At 36.8% G+C, this 25,432-nt stretch overlaps 1 protein-coding gene across 1 annotated transcript; it reads right to left on the bottom strand.

Moving 5' to 3' along the window:
* Window positions 1–304: 304 nt before the first annotated feature.
* On the bottom strand, window positions 305–25,072 carry LOC139735845 (uncharacterized). The gene is made up of 6 exons (XM_071646591.1): window positions 23,767–25,072; window positions 3,864–5,671; window positions 3,198–3,350; window positions 1,963–2,151; window positions 1,337–1,466; window positions 305–597 (listed from the first exon to the last, which is right to left on the bottom strand). The coding sequence occupies exons 1-6, from the start codon at window positions 25,070–25,072 to the stop codon at window positions 305–307; spliced, it is 3,879 nt and encodes a 1,292-aa protein (XP_071502692.1).
* Between the last annotated feature and the right edge of the window lie 360 nt (window positions 25,073–25,432).

Below are 25,432 nucleotides of genomic sequence, written 5' to 3' on the forward strand. Positions count from 1 at the left end.
CTCCATCCTTATACGTGTACATGTACCATAGAGCTGCCATGTTAACACTAAAGAATGTTTAGTGATTTTCAAATGGACAGGGAACAGTATGTGAAACACATGGACAGAATAAGTGAAAATGATTTACATGCACAGTATTACTCAAGAGATTTCTCAGTGCACATGCCCCATCACATCACATTTGATCACCAGACAAATTCTTCCCATAAGAATCATATGCCTGTGAATGAGTTCTGCTCTTGACAAAATTTGATGTCAGTTATGGCACTTAATGATACAAGCACATACAGCATCCCAATCCAGATCATCTGAACAGTTTTTTCCGTGGGAGTGGCCTATCATCTACAGTAGCTGATCCACCGGCACTTGAAGACTGGACATTCGATCTCTTTGAAGCTCTGATGCATGCGCCAGCTACTTGCAGTGTCTGCATATTGCTGCCAAACTGGCTGACACTGGGATTGTCGTGTCTTCCTCCAATGCCTCGCTGCTTCGAGAAGTACTCCTCCAACGGGTCTTGAGAAAACTTTTCGCTCAAGATGTACTGTACTCCAGGCTCAGTTAGCATCTGCTTGGCTAGTGTCACGAATGACCTCACTGCAGTCCAAAAAAAGCAAAATGTAATGCACAAACAAAATAGAAAGCATGATTGGATCACAATTTGTATAACAAGGCCATACTTGTAATAGCTTTATCAATTAAACATTTTATATTGTAATCAATGTGAAAGTCCTTTGCCAGTTTCTGTAAGAAAACATCACAGATAATGCTACCCAATTAGAACACTTAGTGATGTAGGTATGAATACACCAATCCTAGCTCATACAGTGAGAAAAATCACTAGCGCCATTTCACTCTTCTGTTAGCATGGTACTTTTTTCTTTATTTTTTTTTCTTTTGCACAATCTTGTTCCTGGTACATGCAGCAATTAAAAAAAAAAATAGGAATAACACAAGGAAAACATTGAGATTGATTTATATATTGATATAACTTTTTTTTCTTATGCACAACGTTTTTCCAGATTCATGCAGCAAAAAAAAAAAAAGCAGAATAGCAATAACACATGGAAAACATTTTTCAATTGATTTATCTCCGGATCTTTCACTACGACACCTACTGTACAAGTAAATGATGCCAAAGCTTTAAACAAGACTGTGAAAATCTTATTAAATATATTCATTTACTCAATACAGGTGCCATCCCATCCCTTAGACTCCCCCTTTTCTCAAATAAAAGATACATACTGACATGGAAAGGAAACAAAATCTTTGCTTCTCTTGTAATATGGACAATTACTGCAAGCTGAGAAGAAAGAAAAGAAAATGCTTCCAATACCTGTCAGTTGAAGTCCATGCAAGGTTTGTTTGCTCAAGCACAGTTTCTCTTTTTCACTTGCTGAAAGAGGTGTCAGCTGTCCTTCAGAGTGCCACTCCTCGAGGAATGAAAGGAAGTCTTCCTCCAGCCACTGTGGGTACAGGTGTATATCAAAAAGGAGAAAATTAACTTGTCATATCGCTTATGGGTTGTCACACATTAATTTCTCCTCATTTCGATAACACAATGCATAAGGTTAGTCACAAACAGTTACAGAGTGTCTACATGTACAATGAACAGAAATTTGAATTCTTGCATGGCATGTCATGTACACTAACATCAGTAAATCCAAAGAGCTATTAGCTCCACAGTAAATCAAATATGTTTGTTGTATTTTCATGTTAGATGCAAAACAAGGTTTTGTTTTTCCTCATTCCTGAGATAAATGTCACTACATCCAAGCCAGACACAACACATACAACTTCTAAATAGACAAGAAATTACAAGAAATGCATGATTTTTTTAAGGTAATATGATTTTGATAGCTGAATTGATTTAATAACACCTACTAGGTAGGATTAAAAAAAAAAAACTTCACTTTTATTTATGATTATGTGATTTGTAACCAAATGGTGTGATGAACCTACAGTGAATCTCCAATCTGTCTCATCTCTGTATGGCTCCATAGCAGGCTTCTTCTTTCGCTTGCCGCAGGTGACATTGGAAACATTGAGCATGTCGAAGAAAGCATCAATGTACTCAATGAACAGGATGGTGCTTGCTGTGTCTTTGCGTCCCTGGACCTTCAGAGCATTCGCGACTGTAGTGCTCAATACCTGACATAAATATGAAAGGAAAGACATACAATGTATATTATATACTTAAAGGAAAAGGGTGGCTAAGTTATCCTTCAGAGTGTCCTGTTTCTTATGTCTTGCTGTCTGGGTTGTTGCTGTATTACAGTGTACTAGTACTCCAATTATAATGAACACAGTTATAACAATTCAGTTACATCAAAATAAATATTCTGGTCCAAACATTATCAGCTCTATATTCTTTACTGTTAATTTCTTTGGTTATAATGAAATTTTTATATATATGTACACAAAAGAAAACTCTTGGTCCCGAGGAGTTCATTAGACAATACAAATGTTGTTCAAAAAACCCTTACTCAGTATACTGACATTAATCATGGAACTCCAACCATTTACACTTATGCAATCCCCAGTACACTGTCCTTAACTAACAAAATTAATAATGATGATACACTATAATTAAAACAATAATAAAATACATCTATGCAAGATCACATAATGAATGGACACTTCAAATTTAATATTGCCTTCTCTCTGAATCACAAAACACAGGCAGGGAAAGCAATCACATAATTAACGTAAGGATTTCACAAAAGAAGAACAGTCGGGGACTGGCTAGGGACATGTAGAACAAAGAAAAAGAGGGGGAGGGTGGAAAGTCATAGCCAAGGAGCTCAACAGATAAAAAGAGAGCGGCAACCAAATGAAAGTGAGAGTCAATCAACAAAAGCAAGTTACCAAACATAAAAGTACACACATAGGGCATAATACACGATCATTTTACTCTATTGGCTCACCACTATTGGATAAGAAGTTTTCAGCAGCTTTTTTTTATTTTTTATTTTAAGCTACACATAATTTCAATGATGCATGCAATCAATGTAATGTCTCAGCATCATCTCCTGAAAAATTACATATTTTTGTATATATATGTATCCCTTTTGAGCTATAAATGTCTAGCTCTATGTCATGTACAGTACATGGTATTACAAATATGTTCAGTGCATTTTTTAAATGTACATGTCCTCTGAAAACTTGTATACAATATATACAATGTAACAATGTACCTGAGCTGCCAATTTGACCTTCATGCGGTGTGCTGGGGTCAGGTGGATGTGGTCCTCTGTGAGACGATGTAGCATCCTCAGCCCTGTTGTGTTCTCCATGTCCCATTCATACACATCAACTATGTGCTTCCATGAAATGGAGAGTCCTCGGAACTGAAAGAACAAAACACATTTCTTGTGTGTATTTTTGCTTTTTTTAAAAACAAACTGAACATACGTATGTGCAGCACTCGACTTGTTCTTGACACAGAAATGGAGGAACATGTACAATAATAGAGTCGTATGATATCACCAAACCCAAATTTCTGGATGCTGTCCATTGCTTAGTAAGATAATGATGATAATAAAGTTATAATTACATTTAAAAAATCCTTTTCCCTTCCCTCTTTATAAATAAGCTGACAAGCAGAAATGCAGAAATGCAGAAAGTGAATAAAGAAGAAACATCAAGTTTACATTAGTCAAATGTTTTTGGAATTAAAAAACATAACAACTCAGATGATTGTTATTTTTTATTTATTTATTTTTTTTCTTGGGGGTTGGGGAGTTGGCAGTGTTTTATTGCTGTTCCACACCTTTTCCAAGCTAAGGGAGAAAATTGTGTACATAAATCTTCTAAATGGGTAAGCACAAAATATATATTTATATATCTATATAAATTCTTACCATGAGGTTTCTCGTCTTGTTGTGAAATCCTGAGTTCTCGATGTTGTTGCGGCATGTTTTCAGGAGATGTGGTACGTCGCTGAACAGGAATATTCTCTTCTTTGTCGTCGGGTGGATAAATGAGCAATCCCCATCTTGTGACTTCAGCATGTTGTAAAATGTTCGATTTGGCGTAGCTCCATCTGCAACAAGGGCCCGCACATTAAACCCCTGCAGTTCTAGGAGTTCCACAGCTTCTAGGACAATGTTGTAGAGCTGATCACTCGTCACTCCCTGTGTCGAAAAGAATGCAACAGCAGCATGATATGATGCACAGATGCCACGCACCATCAATGTGAGGACATGACTGGCAAGATACGGTGAGGCCTTGTCATCTTGGCAGCTCCTGGTGTATCTCTCCAGTTCATCATTCATATCACCAAGGCTGGTAAACCCAATGATCTGTCCAGTAGAGTGAGAGTACACGAGACCCTCACTTATTCTCATCTCATCGAATGAAAGGGTGATGTTCTTCTGGTAGTCCTGCAGGGTATCGATCTTGACGTCATCACAAACTCTACGCAACAATTCTCTGTTGAAACCTGGTTCACTTGTTGTGAACTTAGTGTACTGCTTCAAAGTTCTCTTGTGCGGCAGCACAAGAACTCCTGATGACTGCAGGAGGTCATATGCTGCTGGGGACTTTGCCTCCAGAGCAATGCAGAGCCTCAGAATGGACGGATGCCATCGCATGGCTTGCGGGTGAGTGTTCACTCTTTTCACCTGTTCGTCCCACAACACACGCATCGGGGTGTCCGCTGGAAAGTGGCTATGTACCTCCGACGTTTCCTTCTGCAAAATTTGCGAAAACGCATCACTGTCCTCACTGACAATTGTCCTTGACTCAGTGTCAAACATACTTTCAATCCTTTCTTCCAGCTTGGATAGAAGCTTCTTCAATCCCTTTTGTTTGTCTCTACTTCTGGAGAGTTTTTTGGATAGTCGCTCTTTGTTCATGTAGCGATAGTTCGATTTTGGGGCAGGGGATGAATCAATTTGTATCCTGTGCTGTAGCTTTGCCAGGTCCGAACGATAAATCCTACACTGTCCACAACGTCCAGGTTGGCTTGTCAGCAGGCTGCATGACACATGTCGTACTGTTTCAGATGCTGACATGGTGTGAACGATAACTGGCCTATTTGCCAACATCTCTGCAGGGATGCGGAAATCCGGATTTCCAGGACATACGTGCAGTGATTTGAAGTCCTTCAACAAATTCCTAAAACTTTCTATTGTTAGTCCGGCTGTCATGTTCGGGAAGACAGTAGAGGTATCTACTGATTTAGAGTAGACCTTCACTTCCAGCTCGCCTGTCTTATTTACAATCAAACATTTCTGTGTGTCTCCATTGGCATCAAGCATGATGACAAACAGCTTCTCATCTGTACCATCTCTGGATACGATGGATGTGATGAATCCTGTGGACTTTGCCTCGCTCTCATATTCTTTCAGGAAGGATTCCCTGGAGCTTTCAGCCTGTTTTGTTGTAGCTTCTGATGGCACAAACTGGTGAACATTGATGGGTAGCGTGGTGGCCTTGTTCTTGTTCTTCCTTCCCTGCCATCTTGCCAATTTCCGTTCGCATGGTAAGCACACTGATGGTGGATGATACCTACAATCATCCTGCTGAATGTCTATTTGCAAGGCCCTAAAAATTACACCCTTCAGCTCCTCCTTGTTCTTGCTTCTGCCCATAAACTCCTCACCACACAGTCTGCATATTTTTTGCCCTGCTGTGGAGGCTTCAGCATGTTCCGACATGTTGTAGACTGAAATGAAGGTAAAAATAAAGGTAAAAATGAGTGAAGAAATTTTAAAACAATAATGGATACAAAAACAAACAACAACATTTATGCAAGTAAACTTGACTCAGTAAAATGGAATAAGGATCTATTTACTATAATGCATAAAAAAGAAGGTATTTAATCTACTTGCACTTTTAATGAAAAGAAAAAAATGTCACAGTATCATTTAATAATAACGGCTCTCAATTTGATAACTTGATCTGGAATCATATGATAAAAAAATAATGTTCAATGGTTTTCACTCGTCACGAAATTGGGGAATCCTGAAGAGTGATATAAATCTCAACAAAGAAGATCGACTGTTCAAGAGATACAGTAGTAGGAGTGTAGAGCTACAATGTACATGTGCGTTATCATGCATAGCCCATGACAATGGTAACAGACATAACTTCTGAAATGCTAGTTTTGACAATTAATTTTTCCTCATCTAATTACTATCACAGTATAACATGATCAATGTATCACCGAATCCATCCTTGAAGTGTACTACCGGTATATACCCTCCTGTTAAATACTTTTTTTTTAATGTCATTGTGTGCCAATGTCATAGGGATGAGATGCATAACATAATAATTAGAAGTAGAACCACTTTGTGAATGTGAAATGTCTTACTGCCCATCCCTCTGAAAAATAAATAACTAAAAAGGTAAAGGACTAGCATAGAAGTCTGATAAAATGGAGCTCATTTGATGATGATCGACATTACATCACGCCAGCTCACACACACCCCCTCCTTCTTCTTTGACTGATTCATTGGTCTTGTTATATTTTGGAATCCTATTAATATTATTCATCTATACAAACATTAACACTCATAACTCCATCCAGCAAGCAGCATGGAGCTCTACCATCCATGCCTCTTCTTTTCAAGCTTCAATCATGGAGCTAAATTGTAAACGTCTGCGTCTACAATCACTGGTACAATCCCCCATACAAATGTATTTAATTATACACCGTCCGTAGTACACTACTACACTGTCACTCTCGTACTCAATAAACCAGTCGAACTCAAGTGTGTATCAGACTCAAATCTAACTTGTTACACCTCATAAGCAACATTTCTGAAGGACACATTAATGCTACATAACATGCTGATATATTATGAATGATTAAAGAGTTGTAACAGCAATGTCAGCGACATAATATCCATTCAAAGATGTTTCGATACGAAAATAGTGATCGGAGCGAGAATGCGGGGTCCTCGTTACGAGAAGTCTGAGCGGGCGCAACCCGCTCCGATTCTCGCAAGACTCCGAGAAAACTCTGGATTTTCACGTGCTTTTGCAAGAGCATTGAGCAAGTGCACGCAAGTGCACGCAGACAAGCTATACACCAAACGATCGAGTAACCTCCCCTCTTTTGAGACAAAATATACTCATTCACCGAAAATCACCGATATTGTTGGTATAAAGCATGGAAGAGAACATGTCATGTAACCATAAAACGGAAAAGAGAACACTGTAACTTACTTATTTCATATCCAAAATCGATGATCTTGATACCGTTGTAAAGCTCACGACGTTCGCAGCACGATCGAAAACACACAGCTCGCCTATCTACAATGCATTACCAGTAGGGACAGCCATATATTGTACATGTCGTATTTGGTTGTTCCGTCGAATAGCGATTTTAGATAGCGAATGTCGATAGACTGCCTATTTTGACGGTGCCACGGATGGTTCTTCAAAGGGCACGATTTACGAGCGGACTGACCTCGTTACGTAAGAATTTATTTGCTCTTTCCTGGCGGTGTGGTGTTTGACTTCGGCAAGAGGTCAAGCTTTGACAAGGTGCCTTGGGGCACATTTTATTGAGTGCCCTCTCCTTTCGTTTGTAGCTCCATGGTTTCATCAAGGAGCTTCAGGCCACACGAAGATGGGACTGTGAAAGTACTTTTAGGATAGGCCGACAGGTGCACTATTTGTAGCTATTACAACTTCTCTTTGCTCTTATTTGAATTTTGCCGTTGAAAATGTATAGGCCCTAAAACTGAATATCAAAATTAATGACATCGATTTTGTCAAAAATACAGAGGATTGTTCTCAAGATTGATTTATGAGTACTCTCTAAAAAAATCGAGTGAAAATTTTCACTCTAAAAAGAGTGAATACAAAAAAGAGTGAATTTCGAGTGAAATTGGAGTGAATTTTGAGTGAAAATGTTCATTTTCACTCATTTTGGAGTGACGTCAGGGATCACTCCAAAATCTTCGAGTGATCCCTGACGTCACTCCAAAATGAGTGAAAATAAGCATTTTCACTCAAAATTCACTCCAATTTCACTCGAAATTCACTCTTTTTTGTATTCACTCTTTTTAGAGTGAAAATTTTCACTCGATTTTTTTTAGAGAGTAGGCTAGTGTGTACAAAAAAAAAGTATTTGCACAGCAAAGAAAAATATTGTCATGTACCGTGAGGGGCACATAATAAGCAGATGCTTTACGTCTCTACAACCAAGAATTAAGTAAGTGAGGTTTATAAATTGAGTTCAGTTCCATTCAAACTCATTTCCATATTTCACATGATATGACACAAAACTAAGGAGGGCCAACATGCAAGTAAACCTTGCAGATAAGAATAACACATTGGCAAAAGAAGTCGGAAACAAGAGAGAAAATTTACACCTAGATAACAGAACGATAACGATAACGATACTATTAGTGAATGCAATCTGAAGGGACAAGCCGTTTGATGAACTATATACAGGGCGTATCAAAAATAACGTTACACATTTGAAAAAATTGTCTAAATTAATTTTCAAAATATTTGGAAGATTTTTTCATATTTATGGATGCCCAATAGTCTCATCTATCAAGTGCAACCAACAAAACAAATTTTTGTTCACGCTTGGCTGGACACTGACGCTCTTTGTTCAGAGTGTGAAAAATGAAAATTGAAAGAAGATGGAAAATTCAGCCAAAAGCCCAAATAAGTGCTCCCATTCAAACAAATTGCTCTTTTGCTTGAAGCTTTGATTATGTTATGATAGTCTGAGATTTTTTTGTCAGCTTTTTCATAATTGTAATGATTTCATTTCTAAATCAATTGGTGAGAATTAGAGGGTGTAATTACTTCAAGATCTTTAAAGCACAGTTTTCACAATACACGTAGACATCAATACCATATGCCAATTATTCATTATTGTGGTAGTGGTACCACATTCATCAACATTCAAATCATTCTTCAATTGATTGACCAATCAATCAACCAATCAACCAATCAATCAATCAATCAATCAATCAATCAATCAACCCATCAATACATTAACCGATATATCAGTTAGTCAGTCATTGAGTCGTTCAATCAATCAGTGAATAAACTGAGTAATCAATTAATCACTTTTCAGTCATTGAAATAATAAATCGGCTGACTGAATGAATAAATTAACAAATAAATCAGTTTTTCAAATATTGATTAGCCTTTAAGTACGTCGATCTGCCACTTTTTATAAAACATACATACAAATGTGACTGAGTGATTGTTTGATTGATTGATGGATAGATTGATGGATAGATTGATTGATTGATTAATTGAATGCTTGATTGATTGGATTGATTGATTGATTGATTGGATTGATTAGATTGATTAGATTGATTGGATTGATTGTATTGATTGAATGATCTAAGGATGCATTAATTTTGTACTTTTCTTCTTGACTGAGTGACTGGCATGTGGGTTCGATATGTCTGTGCATGATTTGTGATGACCGTGCTTAAAAGATCTTGATGTTGTTAATCAACCTTCCATAACGCAATGGAATCATTTAAAACGTGACAGAAAATTGCCAGAAAATTCTTAAACTAACATAGCATACTAGTAATCAAAACTGTGAGCAAAAAGCAATTTGTTTAAATGAGAACACTTATTTGGGCTTCTGGTTGAATTTTCCATCTTCTTTCAATTTGGCGCAAGTCCTTTTTCACACTCTGGACAAAGAGCGTCAGTGTTCAGCCAAGCGTGAACAAAAATTTGTTTTGTTGATTGCACTTGATAGATGAGAATATTGGGAATCCTTAAATATGAAAAAATCCTCAAAATATTTTGAAATGTAATTTAGACAATTTTTTCAAAAGTGTAACTTTTTTTTGGATACACCCTGTATAGGCCCATTCGAAAAACGTTCTTATTTTGTAATGGAAGGAAATACTTGTAGAGAATGGAGCATGGAGCTATGAGTCCCCATGCGCTACCGAGTTTGACTCACTGGTGGTTTGACTTTACTCAGCTTTACTTCAGTCCGCGTGTAACATTCTTTTCATCTTTCTCCTGTACGGCTGTACCTGCTCTAAAAACAATAGCTACCACAGGAAGTAACTTCTGAAATGACCTGGGTAGAGAAATCATCCAATCTCAATCTCTTGACTAATTTATGCGTAAACTTAAATTAATTTTTCCTGAATTCATACCCATACAGCGATTCCTTTCATCCACTTGGGCTTTCTATGTGCTTAACTTTGTATACCTGTGATTGTATCTGCCTTGTGCCTCTCTCGGGTGATCACCTCACTCTCTAGAAGTTTTGTGTTGAGGACATTCCTTTCTTTTCTTTTTTATATTCTTTGACGTCTGTAATTCTCTACTTCATAAATTGTCATGCCTTTTAATTATGAATTTTTATGCAAGAATTCATCTCTTATCAGCATCTGGGAATCTACACCCTACACAAGGAAATGCTTTTATGTAGATTCCTCATATTTCACATGTTCAATTGTCTTAATTGCCGTATTCGACAAGCAACCATTTTTTTTTTTGGTTATGTTTGTGGTTTATTTGTTAAAAAGTAGAATAGGGAACAATAAAAACAATCAAAAACAGACAAACAACAAAGGGGGTGGGGTAAAGAGGGGGATGGAAAGAGAGGTGTAAAGGGGTGGGGGGTTGGGTAGGGGAGAAATTAAGAAAGTCACGTTTCGACCATACCGAATTATCATGGGTCAGCCGACAAGCGACACGACCGACTTCAGTCTTCAGAATACAGCTGTACTTCTAATAATGTACGTGATTATGACGTCACTGTCCAGCAGATTCGTTGTTTGATCATGTGACAAATATATTCACCTTTTCATTAGTCTCAGATACAAAAGTTTTGCTATGACCACAAAACATGGATGTGTGATATTGCAATATCATAAGGTTGGACAGGAACCGCAATTAAAAGAAACGAAGCAGCTCTGTAGCAGGAATGATACGAATACAAAATTCACTACAGATCCAGATACACAATACAAAAGTTCATTGCACAAAAGATGAGATGAATTCTGAGATTCCCCCTATTATCTCTTTCCTCATGATGCCATCTCCTTACATCCGTTAGATCCAAAACTAGATTCAACGAAAAAAGGAACGATTCAATATTTTAATATTATAATGTATTTCTCCTGTGCCCTGTCTTGATCGGAAATATATATAAATTTGTTATGTAAGATTAGTAAACTTTCACAAGGAAAATATGAATAGAACTTCATGCCTTCTTCCCCTTTTAACAAAAATACACATTCCGTTGACATGTGATGGATATATAGTAGGCTCCCTATGTAAAATAATAATTGTTTGGTTGGGTGGTTGATTGATTGATTGATTGATTGATTGATTGATTGATTGATTGATTGATTGATTGATTGATCGATTGATTAAACGATTGATTGATTTTTTGCATATTTTTTTTCATTAAAAGATGTAACACAAAGTCAATTGAACAAAGTTCTTGAATATACTGTACTGCTTGGATGTAACAGTGCAGTTGCAACACTACGTAGGCCTATCCAAACCTTCTGGAGGAGTAAATTCAGATATGCTGATTCGATGTTTTGGCAAAATATATTTCTAATGAAACTCGGATACTTTATAGGGCCTAAAGAAAGAAAGGGAGAAAGAGAAGGGGGTGAAGAGAAAGATATAATTGTTCTTTCTGTATATCCTCAAAAAAAGTCACACACAAATATGAGCATCAAACACATCTCCACAGAGATGACAGTTTCATGTTCACAGAATTGCAAAGAAAATTGCAAACTGTAAAACCAAATGTTTATATAGTATTACACAGGATTTTTTATTCTTCTGTCGGGTGATTCCGCTGATATAAAATATCTGCATAAAACAAACAAAAGTTTCATTATGAATAAGGAGCCGTAAATGTATTCATATTAATGCTCATTTTACAGCCCGGTTAGACTTTGGTTTCATTTCCAGTGGGCATTGCAAGGGGTAGGTATGATCTGATGAAATTCATTGCAGTAAATTGAAACTTTTCTAGGAGACAAAGCAAACGCTTTTCCCAGCATTACGAAGTCATGCTGTTGTTGTTTTGAGGAGAAAGAAAATAGCGACATCCCATGACCGATATCTGCGAAGACAATACACGACATTTCCCTCAACAAGTAGAATCAAGGCCAAAGACCATGACGTCAGATTGACCTCTTGACCTCATTTGTGTCAAGTTGACTTCAAATGACCTCTTTGGAGGTGAGAGTGCCGCCAATTAAATCTGCTTTTCCTATTTAGCCTAAATTGAACGAAAATCTCGGGTGGATCAAGGCCAATTCCATGAAATGAGTTTCACATGGTTGTACTATGTGGGAAGGCGGTCCGGGGCGCTAGGCGGGAATATCGCCCTCTTGTCTTGTGGGAAAATTTGTTTTTGCCAATGTTGGTTGCGAACATCATGACGCCAACGGTCAAACACCTTTTGGCCACATTGTCTTCTCCTTAGTTTCAATGCTGTCTAGAACATTAGGACTAGATATCTGGAAAAAAAGTATATATATATATATATATATATATATATATATATATATATGTATATATATGTCATTTACGAAAATAAATGTGATCATTTCTTCTTATAGTGCAGCCAGCCACCTGTTCAGTTTTCCAATCTAATATACATACGAACTTTTCTCTTTTCTCCCTCCGTCTGTCTGTCTGTCTGTCTTTTTTTTTTTAAAGAATCCATCGATAATTTTGATCCACTAGTGTCATCTTTTCTTTTTCTCTCTATTGCATGATGAATTCAATTCTATGCAACTTTTTTGATGCGTTGACTATTAGTTCTCGTTATTCACATGCCATTAAACTCGAATTACAGTTTATTCAACCTACCGAGTTTGTTTGCTCTGCTCCTTGCATAGGCTTGTCTCCACTTTTTTATTTTTTTATAACCAAAAGCAAATCGTTAAAGTATAGTTACAACATGCTTATCAAAATGTATGTGTTTCATATTGTTTTGTTTAAAAAAACAAGAAAAAAAAAATGATGACCTGTACCAAAGTTTAATGTTCTCTACCTTAACTTCTTTACAAGACCCTGCTGTTTCATCTTCTCTGAAAATTATTCTCTAGAACCAGGGAGGGTGGCTTCCAATGTCTTGCTTGAGCGTCTACGACCAGTAGGCCACCTGAATCGCTGTTCTATCCTTTCAGAGTAAAATTTGTGTTCACCTCTGCTTTGTCAATACAGTTCATTATATTTTCGCACATATCACCTTTTTTTTTCGCTTGTGCGACTTCGACTTAACACACTGTGGCTTTCGTGTTTACAGTAGTTAGGTCACGTTATTCAGTATTCTGTAGACAAAGTAAAAATGTTGTTATGAAAAAATGCTATCAAAAACAAATGTGTAAAGCTGAGTATTTTTTTTAAAATTGATTTTGTCTTTACTTAAAAACAATGCAATTTCAGATTGTAATTACTCACACAAAGGCAGCATTAATAAAAAAAAACCAAAGAAACAAATTTTGCTAGTGTAGCATTAACAACTTGTAAATTAGTAACAGGGGCATCTGACACGATCGAACCACGAGGAGCTTCCCTACTAAACTCTTCCCACTACTCTCATCCCCTCCAGCCATCATCAAAACAAAAGCACAGACAGAACGATGCGTAAACACGATCATTGCCATCATTTGTAAAACATGTTTCAGAATTGAAATGGATGACAGACATACCGCTGACGTGATTTGAATCGCTCCTGTTCTGATGTCGACCTGAAAATAAGAATGAAAACAACAACAGCAACAACAAATCACTGCGAAGATGGCGCTATTCAAGAAACTTTCAGTGATGTTTCCATCATGGAGGGTGGGGCAGAGTAAGACAGAAGAGAAGAAATCCAGGTAGATAGAGTTGAAATAAAGAGAGAAAGATGGAAAGGAAACAGGAGGGGCAGAAGTAGGAGAAAAAGAAAACAGAAAGAGTCGTCCTGAATGTTCCACTGTACACCACGTGGTAGGCCTGACATGGAGAAAAGAAAGAACAAAAAATTGTGAAAACTGATATTTTACCTTACATTTACCTTACTTCTATGCTATATCTTCAAGAGACGACTCTCAACCCAGTCAGAAAATTCACCCACAAACCAATATTTAAGGGAGAGAGAGAGAGAGAGAGAGAGAGAGAGAGAAAAAAAATATATATATCCACGATGATAACGGCAAACATCTCGGAGACGACGAAACGTTTCTACGATGTACATACCCTACAGATGGCGCTAGACTATTTCTATCCGGCAGGATTGTTGACTAATTGGGGGTATGATATTGGAACTACAAAGTGGTCCTTACGCTTTTCACCATTATGACTCTTATTGAACACCACTACAAAAATAATATTTATGTAAATCATAGATTTGTTTCTCTGTTTATTTCGCTCAATCCAACATTGCTCACCTTAGACAAAGTTTTCTTTCGTACTCAAAAATTTGTTCTCCATTGTTCCTTAATGAGAAGAACTTAAAACAGTAAAGAACAGTCTACCAGGCTTGGGAAGAGTTTTACATGGAAACCTGACACTTGTACAGAGCTGCCATCCTAACGGCTATCACATCATACCAATCATACTATCATCCCATTCAAAGATTCATGCAATATTTCAGAAATCCTTCCCATACCAAAAATATCACAAGAAACATTTTGCTTTTTTATTTTGAGTGGTTTTAAGACAAGTTTCATATTATGTATACACCTGAAATATGAGATTTTTGTAATTTCTGTGTATAAAATGAATAAGAAATTGTAAGAACATGACATCATCAACTTGCTGATTTGAATATCATAACAACTGGTCAAGAAATGCTTTCAGAAATTTCCGAACGTCATAACTTCTTTATTTCTTATCCAGTTTCAATCACTTTTACACTGTTCTGCAGGGATTTTTTTTCTCTTTCTTACGAAATTGATAAAACTTTGGAGTGTATATCGTCTTTCAAACTTCTAAGTCGTAAGCCTGGGTCTACTTCTGACCACAGGCATGTCTAGCGTAGCCGAATCTCACACAATGAAATAGAAAGTTTGCACTCAGCTGATTCAATATCTAAATCGAAGCAGTCCATGACACTCCATTTTACCTCCCCCCCCCAAAAAAAAAAAGTAGACATACACATTTTTAATAACAGAAATTCTATTCATGTCACAAAAATAAAATATGCTAGGTTAGGGGGCTCTGCCAATACTCCAACAATACTCTCTGCATCCAAAGTATTTCTTCCCAAGTTGTAAGGCCCCAGTCACATAATGCTCTGCGTCAGGCGTTACGTCAAAAAAAAAAAATTCTGCGGACTCCCGCGGATTCCTTGCCGTCACCAGAAAATTTTACACACTTTTTCGGAAAAAAAAATGCGGGCGATACGGACAGATACGGATACTTGCGTCCACTTGCGAATAATCTCACGAATTGACACGTAATTTGTTTCTTCAACTTGCGTTAACTTCCGAATACTTCTGAACACTTGCGGAGAGTTGCGAATATTTACGGAGAGTTCCGGATATTTTCGGATAATTACGGATAGGTACAGATTGTTACGAATGATTATGGACAATGTGGTTTTTTGTGCCGACCCCTGCTCAGTCAAGGTTATCACATATTGGACAGTCATATGTACACTGGGGAAAAATGAAATATACTACGAACAAGTTGTGAGGACTATAAGTATTCATTAAATATGTTTTATAGCAATGAAATAAAAATGAAATTTTGAACTTGAAGTGGGAATTTTATTTGTTCAACTCAAATATTGATATATATCATTAATGTTCAAAATATATAAAACAATTATACCACAAATAAAATACAACATTGATCGATAAGTTAAACAATACAGGAAGAAAATATAATTTACAGTCATGGAATGGACAAAACTTTGGTTACGTTGTAATTGTTCATCGATATTCATGACTTAATGGGTTATGTTAAGGAGACTGTTATTATAAAGTAATACTTAATAAATTTCCAGATAAAAAAAAAAATGGACTTTAGAACACCCCCTCCCCTATCCACATACAACATAAAAAATGTAATCCACATTCAGTAGTGTAAAGTGGCTATAAAGGTTGAAGAGCAATACCAAATTCGTTCTCATTTTACATACATTCTGTAGTTTATCGCTGTCCCACACCCTCCTCGGCCAGAAAAGTAAATTAAATTCTGTCACCCCACCCCCTACCCTAAATATTGACCTCTTTCGAATAATATTAGCCCTGTCAAACATTCGCTTTATGCCCCAGTCACACAGTGCTTTACGATGGGTTACGTCCGCCGCGGATAGATACGGATGAGTGGACGCAGGGGGACGCAGCGTGGACGCAGGCATCCGCAGGGACGTATGTAGACGTAACTGTCCGTAACTCATCCGTAAAAAAAAAAAAAAAAAAAAAACCGCAAAATGACCGCGCCAAGCCTGCGAAATTTTGAAATGTTCAAAATTTCGCAGAGGGACTCCAACTACCTGTAGCTTGGACGCAGACCATCCGTTAAATCAACCTCCCGTCCGTTTGCGTTCGTTTACGTCCACCGTAAGTATCCGAAATTAACCGCAAGTTAACGTATCACAGCACTTTCGTCTGCTTACGGATATTTGCGGACAGTTACGAATGCTGCGGACGATTACGTCCTTCGGCGGTTTCCATTTTCCACTCGCATGGGAACACAGAGACTCGTGGGAAGCCACACAACTCGTGTTGCTGCAGCGCATTATTGCCTGAAGGAATGCTACAACACAGTCGGAGCAGTGGAGAGGCAGAACCGCATGGTGAAAGATTATGAAATTTCTCCCACAAATGGTCATTTTAGGGGGCACCCATATACTCATGACATCGGTTGACCCTTGGTGCTGAACTTTTTTTTCTTGCACTCTTTGAACGTATATTTTTTTCGAAAAAGGCAATATTTTGGGTAGGGGATGGAGTGACAGCATTTTATTCACTTTTCTGGCCGGGGAAGGTGTGGGACATCGATAACTATACAAAATGAGAACGAATTTAGTATTTCTTTATAGTCTTACCCACTTTACGCTCCATGGAATGTGTATTACATTTATGTATATTTATATATATATACACTGACATCAAAGGACTTAAGCACAACATGGCGGGGCGGTGCAAGGACAGTAAATGTATTGACAGCAAATCTTGCATCTTGAATTGATATGTACGAGTAATTGTAGAAATTATAAATGTACGTATGTATATATTATGTTTTGTAGCTGATTATTTGAATTATTGGGAAGTATTGAATAGATGTACGAAGGTGTATTATATAGAGATAGATGAGAAGAGATTAATTGAACGTTAGTGTATAAAAATATGTTATTTTATGAGATGATTAGAATAATTGTTAGATTATTTGAATGTTAGTATATAATAAATATACTATTGTTTGAGATGGTTAGAATAATATTTAGTTAGATAGAATTGTAAGTAGTGATTGATTTAAATGTAGGTAGATGTATAATAGGTAATGTAATAATGGTATATGTATTTGTGGGAAGGTTGAATTGTTGTTAAAGAAATGTGGGTGTAGGTATGTAAGTATTTGTATAAATAGATTTATGTGTATGAATTATTTATGTATGCGGATGTGTATGTTCGTATGTATTACAAGAAGTGTATTAATAATGTAATTGTAATTTGGAAGTTTTTCTTTTATATTGTTGGATGGGGAAAAATTGAGTATTGGTAGTTTATGATTGATTAAATGAGAACGAGCCTTCGTACAGAAACGCCCCCCCCCCCTCATATACACAAACACATATAAGATACACTCGACCATAACTTTCACACAGACAACATTACAAGCACAAGACCACACTCAGCACCAACACAGTAAGTTTTGTTTTGAGATTGTATTTAGTAATAGTATGTTGGTTTGTTTTCTGTTATAAAATGCGTTGAATTGAGGTATGTTTTATGTTGAGTATATTTTGAAATGTATAATAAAAATAAGGTTAGTTAAGTTTAGTATGATTTTACACCTAGGTTGATTTTGTTTATACGTTGTTGTCATTGACTGTGTAGATCCTGAAGAAGGACATTTCGCCCGAAAGCTTGATGATTAAAGGGGTGCTACCCAACACAAGCCACGTCTATATGTGCAAGATTTGCTGTCAATATATATATATATATATATATATATATATATATACATATATATATATTTATATATTTATACATATATATAAATATATATGTATATACATATTACGTATATATGTATATATATGTATATACATATTTTTATATATTTATATATTTATATATATATATATATATATATATATATATATATTATATATCGTACTTACAATAACCCAATAAGTCATGAATATCGCCGCATAACGTCAGCGTAACCACAGTTTGTCTATTCCATGACTGTATGTAATATTTTCTTACTCTTATGTTTCATTTATCGATCCATACTGTATTTTATGTGTGGTATGATTATGTTATGTATTCTTTACATTTATGACGTTTATTCATATTTGAGTTGCCCAAATAGAATTTAAACTTCAAGTTCAAAATTTCATATATCTTTTATTACTGTAAAGCAAATTAAAGGAATACGACATTTTTTCACAACTTGTACGTAATCAAATTTCAGTTTTCCCCAGTGTACAATGTAAGGCAGTCCAATATGTGATAACCTTGCTGTCATGATACACTGACTTAGCAGGGATCGTCACAGAAAACCATATTGTCCATATTATTTATAACAATCTGTAACTATCAGTAACTATCCGAAAATATCCGCAACTCTCCGCAAGTGTTCAGAACTATTATGTTTGGCTTCTAATGGTACTGTAGCCACTATCTACTGCTCTAGATCTTTCATGAGGAAATTTGCAATGATAGGCGATACCCATGGCTGCATCAAACTTCTGTAAATAGATAATCTTATGAAATTGGAAATAATTATGTTGTATTGAGCTCGAGATTCAACAATAGTCAGCCATTGGGGATCATATTTCCATCAATAACTATTACATCCAATGGAAAAAGAGCCGTATTCTTGCAAAGAAGACTTGGAACAACATATACAGGGCACTCCCGGACTGGAACCATTTTCTGTGTCTCCCAACGCGTAGTTAATTACTGACATACAAAATAGTTCATGACTCGTAATTGATGGCACAGTAAATTGTTGTACACATAACATTGTCACCTGGTTTACACCTTTTCTCTCTTTCACTTTCTCTCTCGCTGTCTCACTGGTTTTTTTTTTTTCTTTCTAAATCTCTGTCTCCTTTTCTCTGCACATAAACATGGTGGTTTGCTTAAATGAATGACCGATATAACAGCATCAACGTATGCAAGTATACGTGAATTAGATATGAAATGCATTTCAATGTGACAGTGATTAACATTTTTGCAATCAAAATATTGATGAGTATTTCCCCGAGCAAGTATATACCATAGTTCAGATGTGATGTAAATGTAAGGCTGTAATATTAATTAAGTAAAGCATGGGTGGGGAAGAAATACTTTAACTTCATTTCTAACATGAAGAAGTATAGTAAATACAACTATAGTGATGATAACATAATATAAATGAGTAAAGTAACAGATATGCACAAAATGTGTCCAACAAACAAGTGTGAGTAAATCTTGTAAGAAGGGATAAGAGGAGACTCTGTGACGTCATCCTAAAAAGTGCAGACTTCCTATGATGTCTCTTCAGTAACTTTCATTCGTTTTGTTAACCCTTTCCCTGCCAATGAGTCAACTGTGCACAAATTTTGCACACAAATCTATGAACAGGTAAGTAATGAGGCATGCAGCGAGTTAAAATGAGGGAATAGAAAAATCGGTTTTTTAAGACGGATTGTGGTGCTTTTCTCTTTTTCATGTGGAGCCAGCATTGTGACCATGCTTTGAACATCAATGGGCAATTCCAGACCAGATTGTTTGGAAGCTTGCTTTGAAAAGAAAGAGTAACATTTATCAAGTACAATAGTGAAAATTTGATCTAAATCGGATTAAAATGAGAAAAGTACTGACATTTTTTAAGTTTTGCAAATTTTCACTAACCAGTTATTGAATAGCTGATATGCAGACGAAAATATGGCGTTGATAATGCCATTACCTGACATCTTGCAATCATCATTTTTCTTTTTTGTTTTGGTTCGAACGCAATTACGTCCCAGTCTCAAATCCTAATATATCTGTATGATCATTATTTTGAAGCTTTCAGCCATGCAGGAGTAAGAATAAGTTTTACACTTTCAGAGTAGACAAATCTGATTCTTGTTAATGTTTTAAACGCCATCAGTTCATTCATTTGCATATTCATAATCAACCAAAACCGTTTGGCAAATTAGCAAAAATTAGCTAAATTTCACCATTTCGTGACTTCCCCAATTTTTATCCGATTTTGATCAAATTTTCACAGCTGTGCTTATGAAATATCACTCTTTCCTTTCAGGTAACCTTTCGTTGGTTTGAAATTGGTTCAAGCTGGTAGGACTGGTTTCGCCCTTTGACAGGCATGACCTCAACACAATAATGTCCGTTCTTCTCGACGTGAGAACAATAATGTCATGTTTAGTTCTTGTGAGAAACTACATCCGCTCGGCTGGTGGATCGATCGGACCTTGACGTATCACGACGTGAGAACGGAAAATGATATTACGATGGAATGAATATTCACGTGTTTAATCAACACCAGATCCCCAGATGTGACCTGAATACACAAATACCTAAAACAGAAAAACCACCTGGTGACAAAAGAAATATGCAGAGATCCATGCTCAGATAAAGCCAAGAAGCTTCAATTGTGGAATTATAAACCTCCACTTAAACCTCAGTCCCGAGAAAAAGTTTTATTACACATCAAGAATCAAAAGTTTTGCCGGTATGGAATAGGACGTATTTCGTCTACGGCTAAGTAACTGTGAAATTGATTACTAGTATACACTGTCTAGCAATACAAGCGGTAAGAGCTGTACTACCGTATAACTTTCGAATGACATTGTAGAAATGAAACCTACAGAAAGGTTGAGAAACCTTTATTTTCGATGTCCCGAAATCTGAAAAGAAAGAATGACCCACTGTAAGACATTTTTGTCTTGCCTGTCATGCCTATGTCTGTACATGCAGGTCAGACTGTCTCCTTACACCAGTCCTGTCCAAGTATATGTACTCTCTGTACCTCCATGTCAATGTCGGGATATGGAGTGTGTGATACATTACAACTAATGCGGGACACATGATAACGAATCGAGACCCATGATTCATACAAAGAGCTCACTGAATCTATACAAAATTATTTCAAGAAGGATCTACTCTTACAATAGGGGCCCCAGGGAAGTATTTTAGGACCTCTTCTCTTTTTGATCTTTGTCAATGACCTTCCGAGAGTCTCAAAGTCACTCACAATGATACTTTACGCGGATGATACCACCATCTTTTTTCGCAGATACAAGCTTAGATAGACTTTTGTCTGTAGCAAATACTACAAATCAACAAATCAACAAAATACTTACATAGTCATTTACACAGCTAATATTCGTAACGTTTGGATCTTACATACATTTTCTTTTTTTTTTTCAAGAACGAATATCATATATGAAAGGAAGCAATAGGAAATGATAAAAATGAAATGCAGGGGACCATCATCATAAGCTAAGCTTGACGAGGATGATGGCCCCAGGTAAAGAGATACATAAAGAAAATCTTGCCACTCACCGAGTGGGAAGTAATTGTGCGAAGGGCGTGCGGTGCAATGCGGTGTGCATTGTGTTGGGATGAATCTTGGTTTGTACGTTGAGTGTTATTTTGTGTATCAGTGTGATGAGGTGAATGTTACTTCAGTTATGGCCGTGAACTCATTGTTTAGGGTGTTTGTTGACCAGGTGGTATGAATATTTATGTGTCAGAAGTATACTGGATTATGAGGGTGTTTTTTTAGTTCTCGTTTGAAAATGTTCAACGACGTACGTTGTTTTAAATTAGGTGAGTTGGAAAAGGTTTCAAATTGGTTTCAAGCTAATAAATTGCAACTCAATGTATCAAAGACTAAGTATATGTTGTATAATACGAAGAATAAAATTGCCTCTGCAGATATAAAACTGAAACTTAATAATGATTATATTTCACAGGTTGACAGTGTCAATTTAATTGGTTTAATTAAACAATCAATTCCCGCAAGATAAGCATGAATATTGGTGTAATGCATAAGCTACGTAATATATTACCATTAAATGCCCTGCATGCACCATAAAACACCACTATATTACCTTACCATATAACTACTGTAACCTCATATATGGGGTCGTGCATCTGCCTACCTTTTAAAGAGACTAATGGTATTACAGAAGCAGATTATTCGTCTTTGTACTGGCTCACATTATCGTGCGCATGCCCATGATCTATTTCGACGCCTCGGCGTCTTATCTCTGTCTGATTTGGTTTTGTATAAGACTGTTTTTTTAATGTATAATTTTATGCACAATAAATTCCATCTGTTTTTATGGATAATTTCAAAGTTGTAATGAAATTCACTCAAAAAAACTAAACAAAACAGGGCATCAAACTAATATTTATCCATTTTGTTTCCGAACAACTCGTGCCCCCAAACAGTCGATAAGGTTTCATGGACCTAATATTAAAAAAAAAATCTAAAAAAGCTGCCTCTGCACAATTTCAAGAAAAAAATTCAATATACTCTTGCCTTCTTCTCATTTTTAGTTAAGATAGGAAATTTGAATTACATTTTTATTATGTATTTTACATGTGTTGCAATCGGTAATGCTTTCTCGAACTATTAACACGTATATTTGCAGTCTCGCTCTATACCTCGTTTTGTTTTGTTTGCTTTGCTTCATGTGGTGTTATTTGTTTTCTCCTCTGTCTTAGTATGTTATTCTCTCTATGTTCCCTATGTTGGTGCTATCGGTAATTTTTGTAAAATTTAATTTTGTGCTTATTTAATATGTTTTTATTCTCTCTGTGCTCCTTTAATCATTTGGTATTTTCATGTTTAAATTGCAATATGTGTATGATTTGTCTTCAAGGGTACATTCTTTTTTAACAAGCCTCTAGCTTTCTCAGAACTGTACCTGCTACGTTTTGTAAACATGTTTATATCTAAACGATTTTTATTACTGAATAAATGTATGAATTGAATTGAATTAAACTTCTAGGAGAGTATTCAAATGTTTTGTGTGACAAAATGCCATCTATAAATCGAAGTCATCAAATATTGGCAGAGCGAGCAAAAAAAAAAAAATGCTCCAATTCCTCTTCTTGATAAATTTTTCTTCTCCCATCAATTGAAATATCCTCTGAATTCGTCAACTTTGAGGATATCAAGCTAATATTTATAATGTAAACTTTTTCTTATAGATCACGATGTTTCTTCCATCACACCAAATGAGTTTGCCATCAGAGGTGAGGATGAGTCCTGATGATAAAACATGCCAGAGTCTTTCATTTCTTGTATTCAATCCCTTCCATAGTGGGATGGACAATTCTCTTACTCCCGCCTCGCCGTCGTAAGACATACGATCAATGGAACATACATTACTTTCTGCGTCGTAGCATACAACATAAGGGTTATCGGTCAAAGGATCAATAGCCACATTCTGGATGGTATCACTATGTTTTATCTCCGTCTGATCTCCGTGACGATCGATTACCAACAATGTGTCATCTAATGGCGCACGACGAGCTATGATCTTTCCGCAGGTCATAATTCCACGCATCCTGAACATATTCCCAGACTTACATGTAATGACACTTTCAATCTTTCCCCTTTTTGAGTCGATGATATAGATAGTAGGATCACCAATCTCACAAGCAAGGACCATACCATTCACATCGACATCAACTTCTACAATGACGTTGTCTCCTTGCACGTCGTGTCTTGGTATGTCCAGGTGCCTAAGGAGTTGCCACTGCCTGTTGTACAGTGAGATGCACTTGCTCAATACCGGTCCTGAACATCGTCTCCGCCACTTGCCACAGACTATCGTGTTGTCATCCAGTAGTGAACATGAAGTAATACATGTTCCACTGTCGTTCTGTGCCACTTTCTCCGTGTTTTTGGATTGGATATTTGTCACATATGTTTGAACGTTGTCAACAAACCTTTCTGAAATAACCAGCTCTTCCTCGTTGATACACCCAGCTATCATTGGGGATTTTACATCCTCTGGAATTTGAATTGAGTCGATAAGTTCCCACTTCCCGCCACACCAATCGACTCTCCCCTTGTAACCTTTGCCTTCCTCACTTTTCACAAATTGGACAGTTTTCACCTTGCTTGAGATGCCTTCAGGGTCCTCCTCCTCCTCCTTCCTCTCATCAGCTGACCCAACGGCCTGGTTCAGTGACCTTACGAGATCTTTCCCTCCCTCGATCAGTCGTCTGTTACTGAGGAGAAGGGTTTCAATGTCACTCAAAACTTGTCTCATGGCGAGTTGACTCTCCTTAATTTTAAGGTGACAATGATCGAATTTTCTAGTATGCTCATCACGTATATCTGTCAGTGAGATCAATAGTTCATCTTGTCTTTTGACTATTTTCTCTCTATTTGCTCTTGCTTTATTGCGGCTCTGTAGCAATTGCTGTTCTTTTTTCTCATTAATCTTAGAAATTTCTTCTTCTGCTTCCTGATTTATCTTGTCCTCCTCTCGCCGCAAGGTGGCGTCCTCGCGCCGCAGCTTCTCTTCGAAGAACAATCTTATTTCACTTTCCACTGACATCAAGTGATTGGTCGCATCAACTTCTTGTTGCTTGGCATGCTGTTCGCGGTTTCCCAATTCAGCCTTCTTTTTTGTTGCCATGACAACCATGTCTCTCAGAGCAGTCTTTCTCTCAGTGACAATGTCATCCAAGTCGTGTAGGACACATGGCTGTCCGTGTTGAACGGTTGCACAGGAGTGGCAGATTCCCAGATCATGCGAACCGCAATAAAATTTGATGGCTTTTGCGTGTGTTTCACAAAACCATTTCTTGTCTTCCTTTCCAGTCTTGATTGCGAAGTCTTTCTTTTCAGCGCATGGATCACATAGCATTTGTTTTTCTTTTACATTGTACATTGCCCCAGATTTTTCTCCACAGTCGACGCATTTCTTGTCCTCCTTGAAGTTTGCTGCCATGGTAACATCGACGTGATCCCAGTCGTCCGTCGACACTAAAGGAAAAACCACAAAAATCACAGTCAAAATGGCCAATTTTGGGTTTTGATTATGCATTATTTGACATATTATTACAAAGTGTGAAAGGCGAATAAACCTGTCAATGATAGACCATAGTGTAAAACTAGTGTGATGGTCTTGAAACATGGGAGTTATAAGGGACACCCCTAGTAAAAGACAAAAAATAAGGAAACAACAAACGAAAACAAAAGGAAAAGTCATTAGATCGGGCCGTAAGATAAAGACTCGAAAAGACTCATATAGAATAAAGATGTTCATGTTTTTGAACACCAGTGCTATCATTTGCCACGAACATGCTCG

Source organism: Diadema antillarum, unplaced genomic scaffold, assembly GCF_040938485.1.
Source record: "Diadema antillarum isolate AM-2024a unplaced genomic scaffold, OU_Dant_1.0 seq00000603_RagTag, whole genome shotgun sequence".
NCBI classification, from domain to species: Eukaryota; Metazoa; Echinodermata; class Echinoidea; order Diadematoida; family Diadematidae; genus Diadema; species Diadema antillarum.

Excerpts from the sequence above, each read along its gene's own strand:
- LOC139735845 (XM_071646591.1), bottom strand. The coding sequence starts at position 25,072 with ATGGCAGCAAACTTCAAGGAGGACAAGAAATGCGTCGACTGTGGAGAA. Across the intron at positions 2,152-3,197 it reads AGGTCAAATTGGCAGCTCAG|GTATTGAGCACTACAGTCGC; the intron begins GTACATTGTTAC and ends TATTTATGTCAG. Across the intron at positions 598-1,336 it reads GCATGGACTTCAACTGACAG|TGAGGTCATTCGTGACACTA; the intron begins GTATTGGAAGCA and ends TTTGGACTGCAG.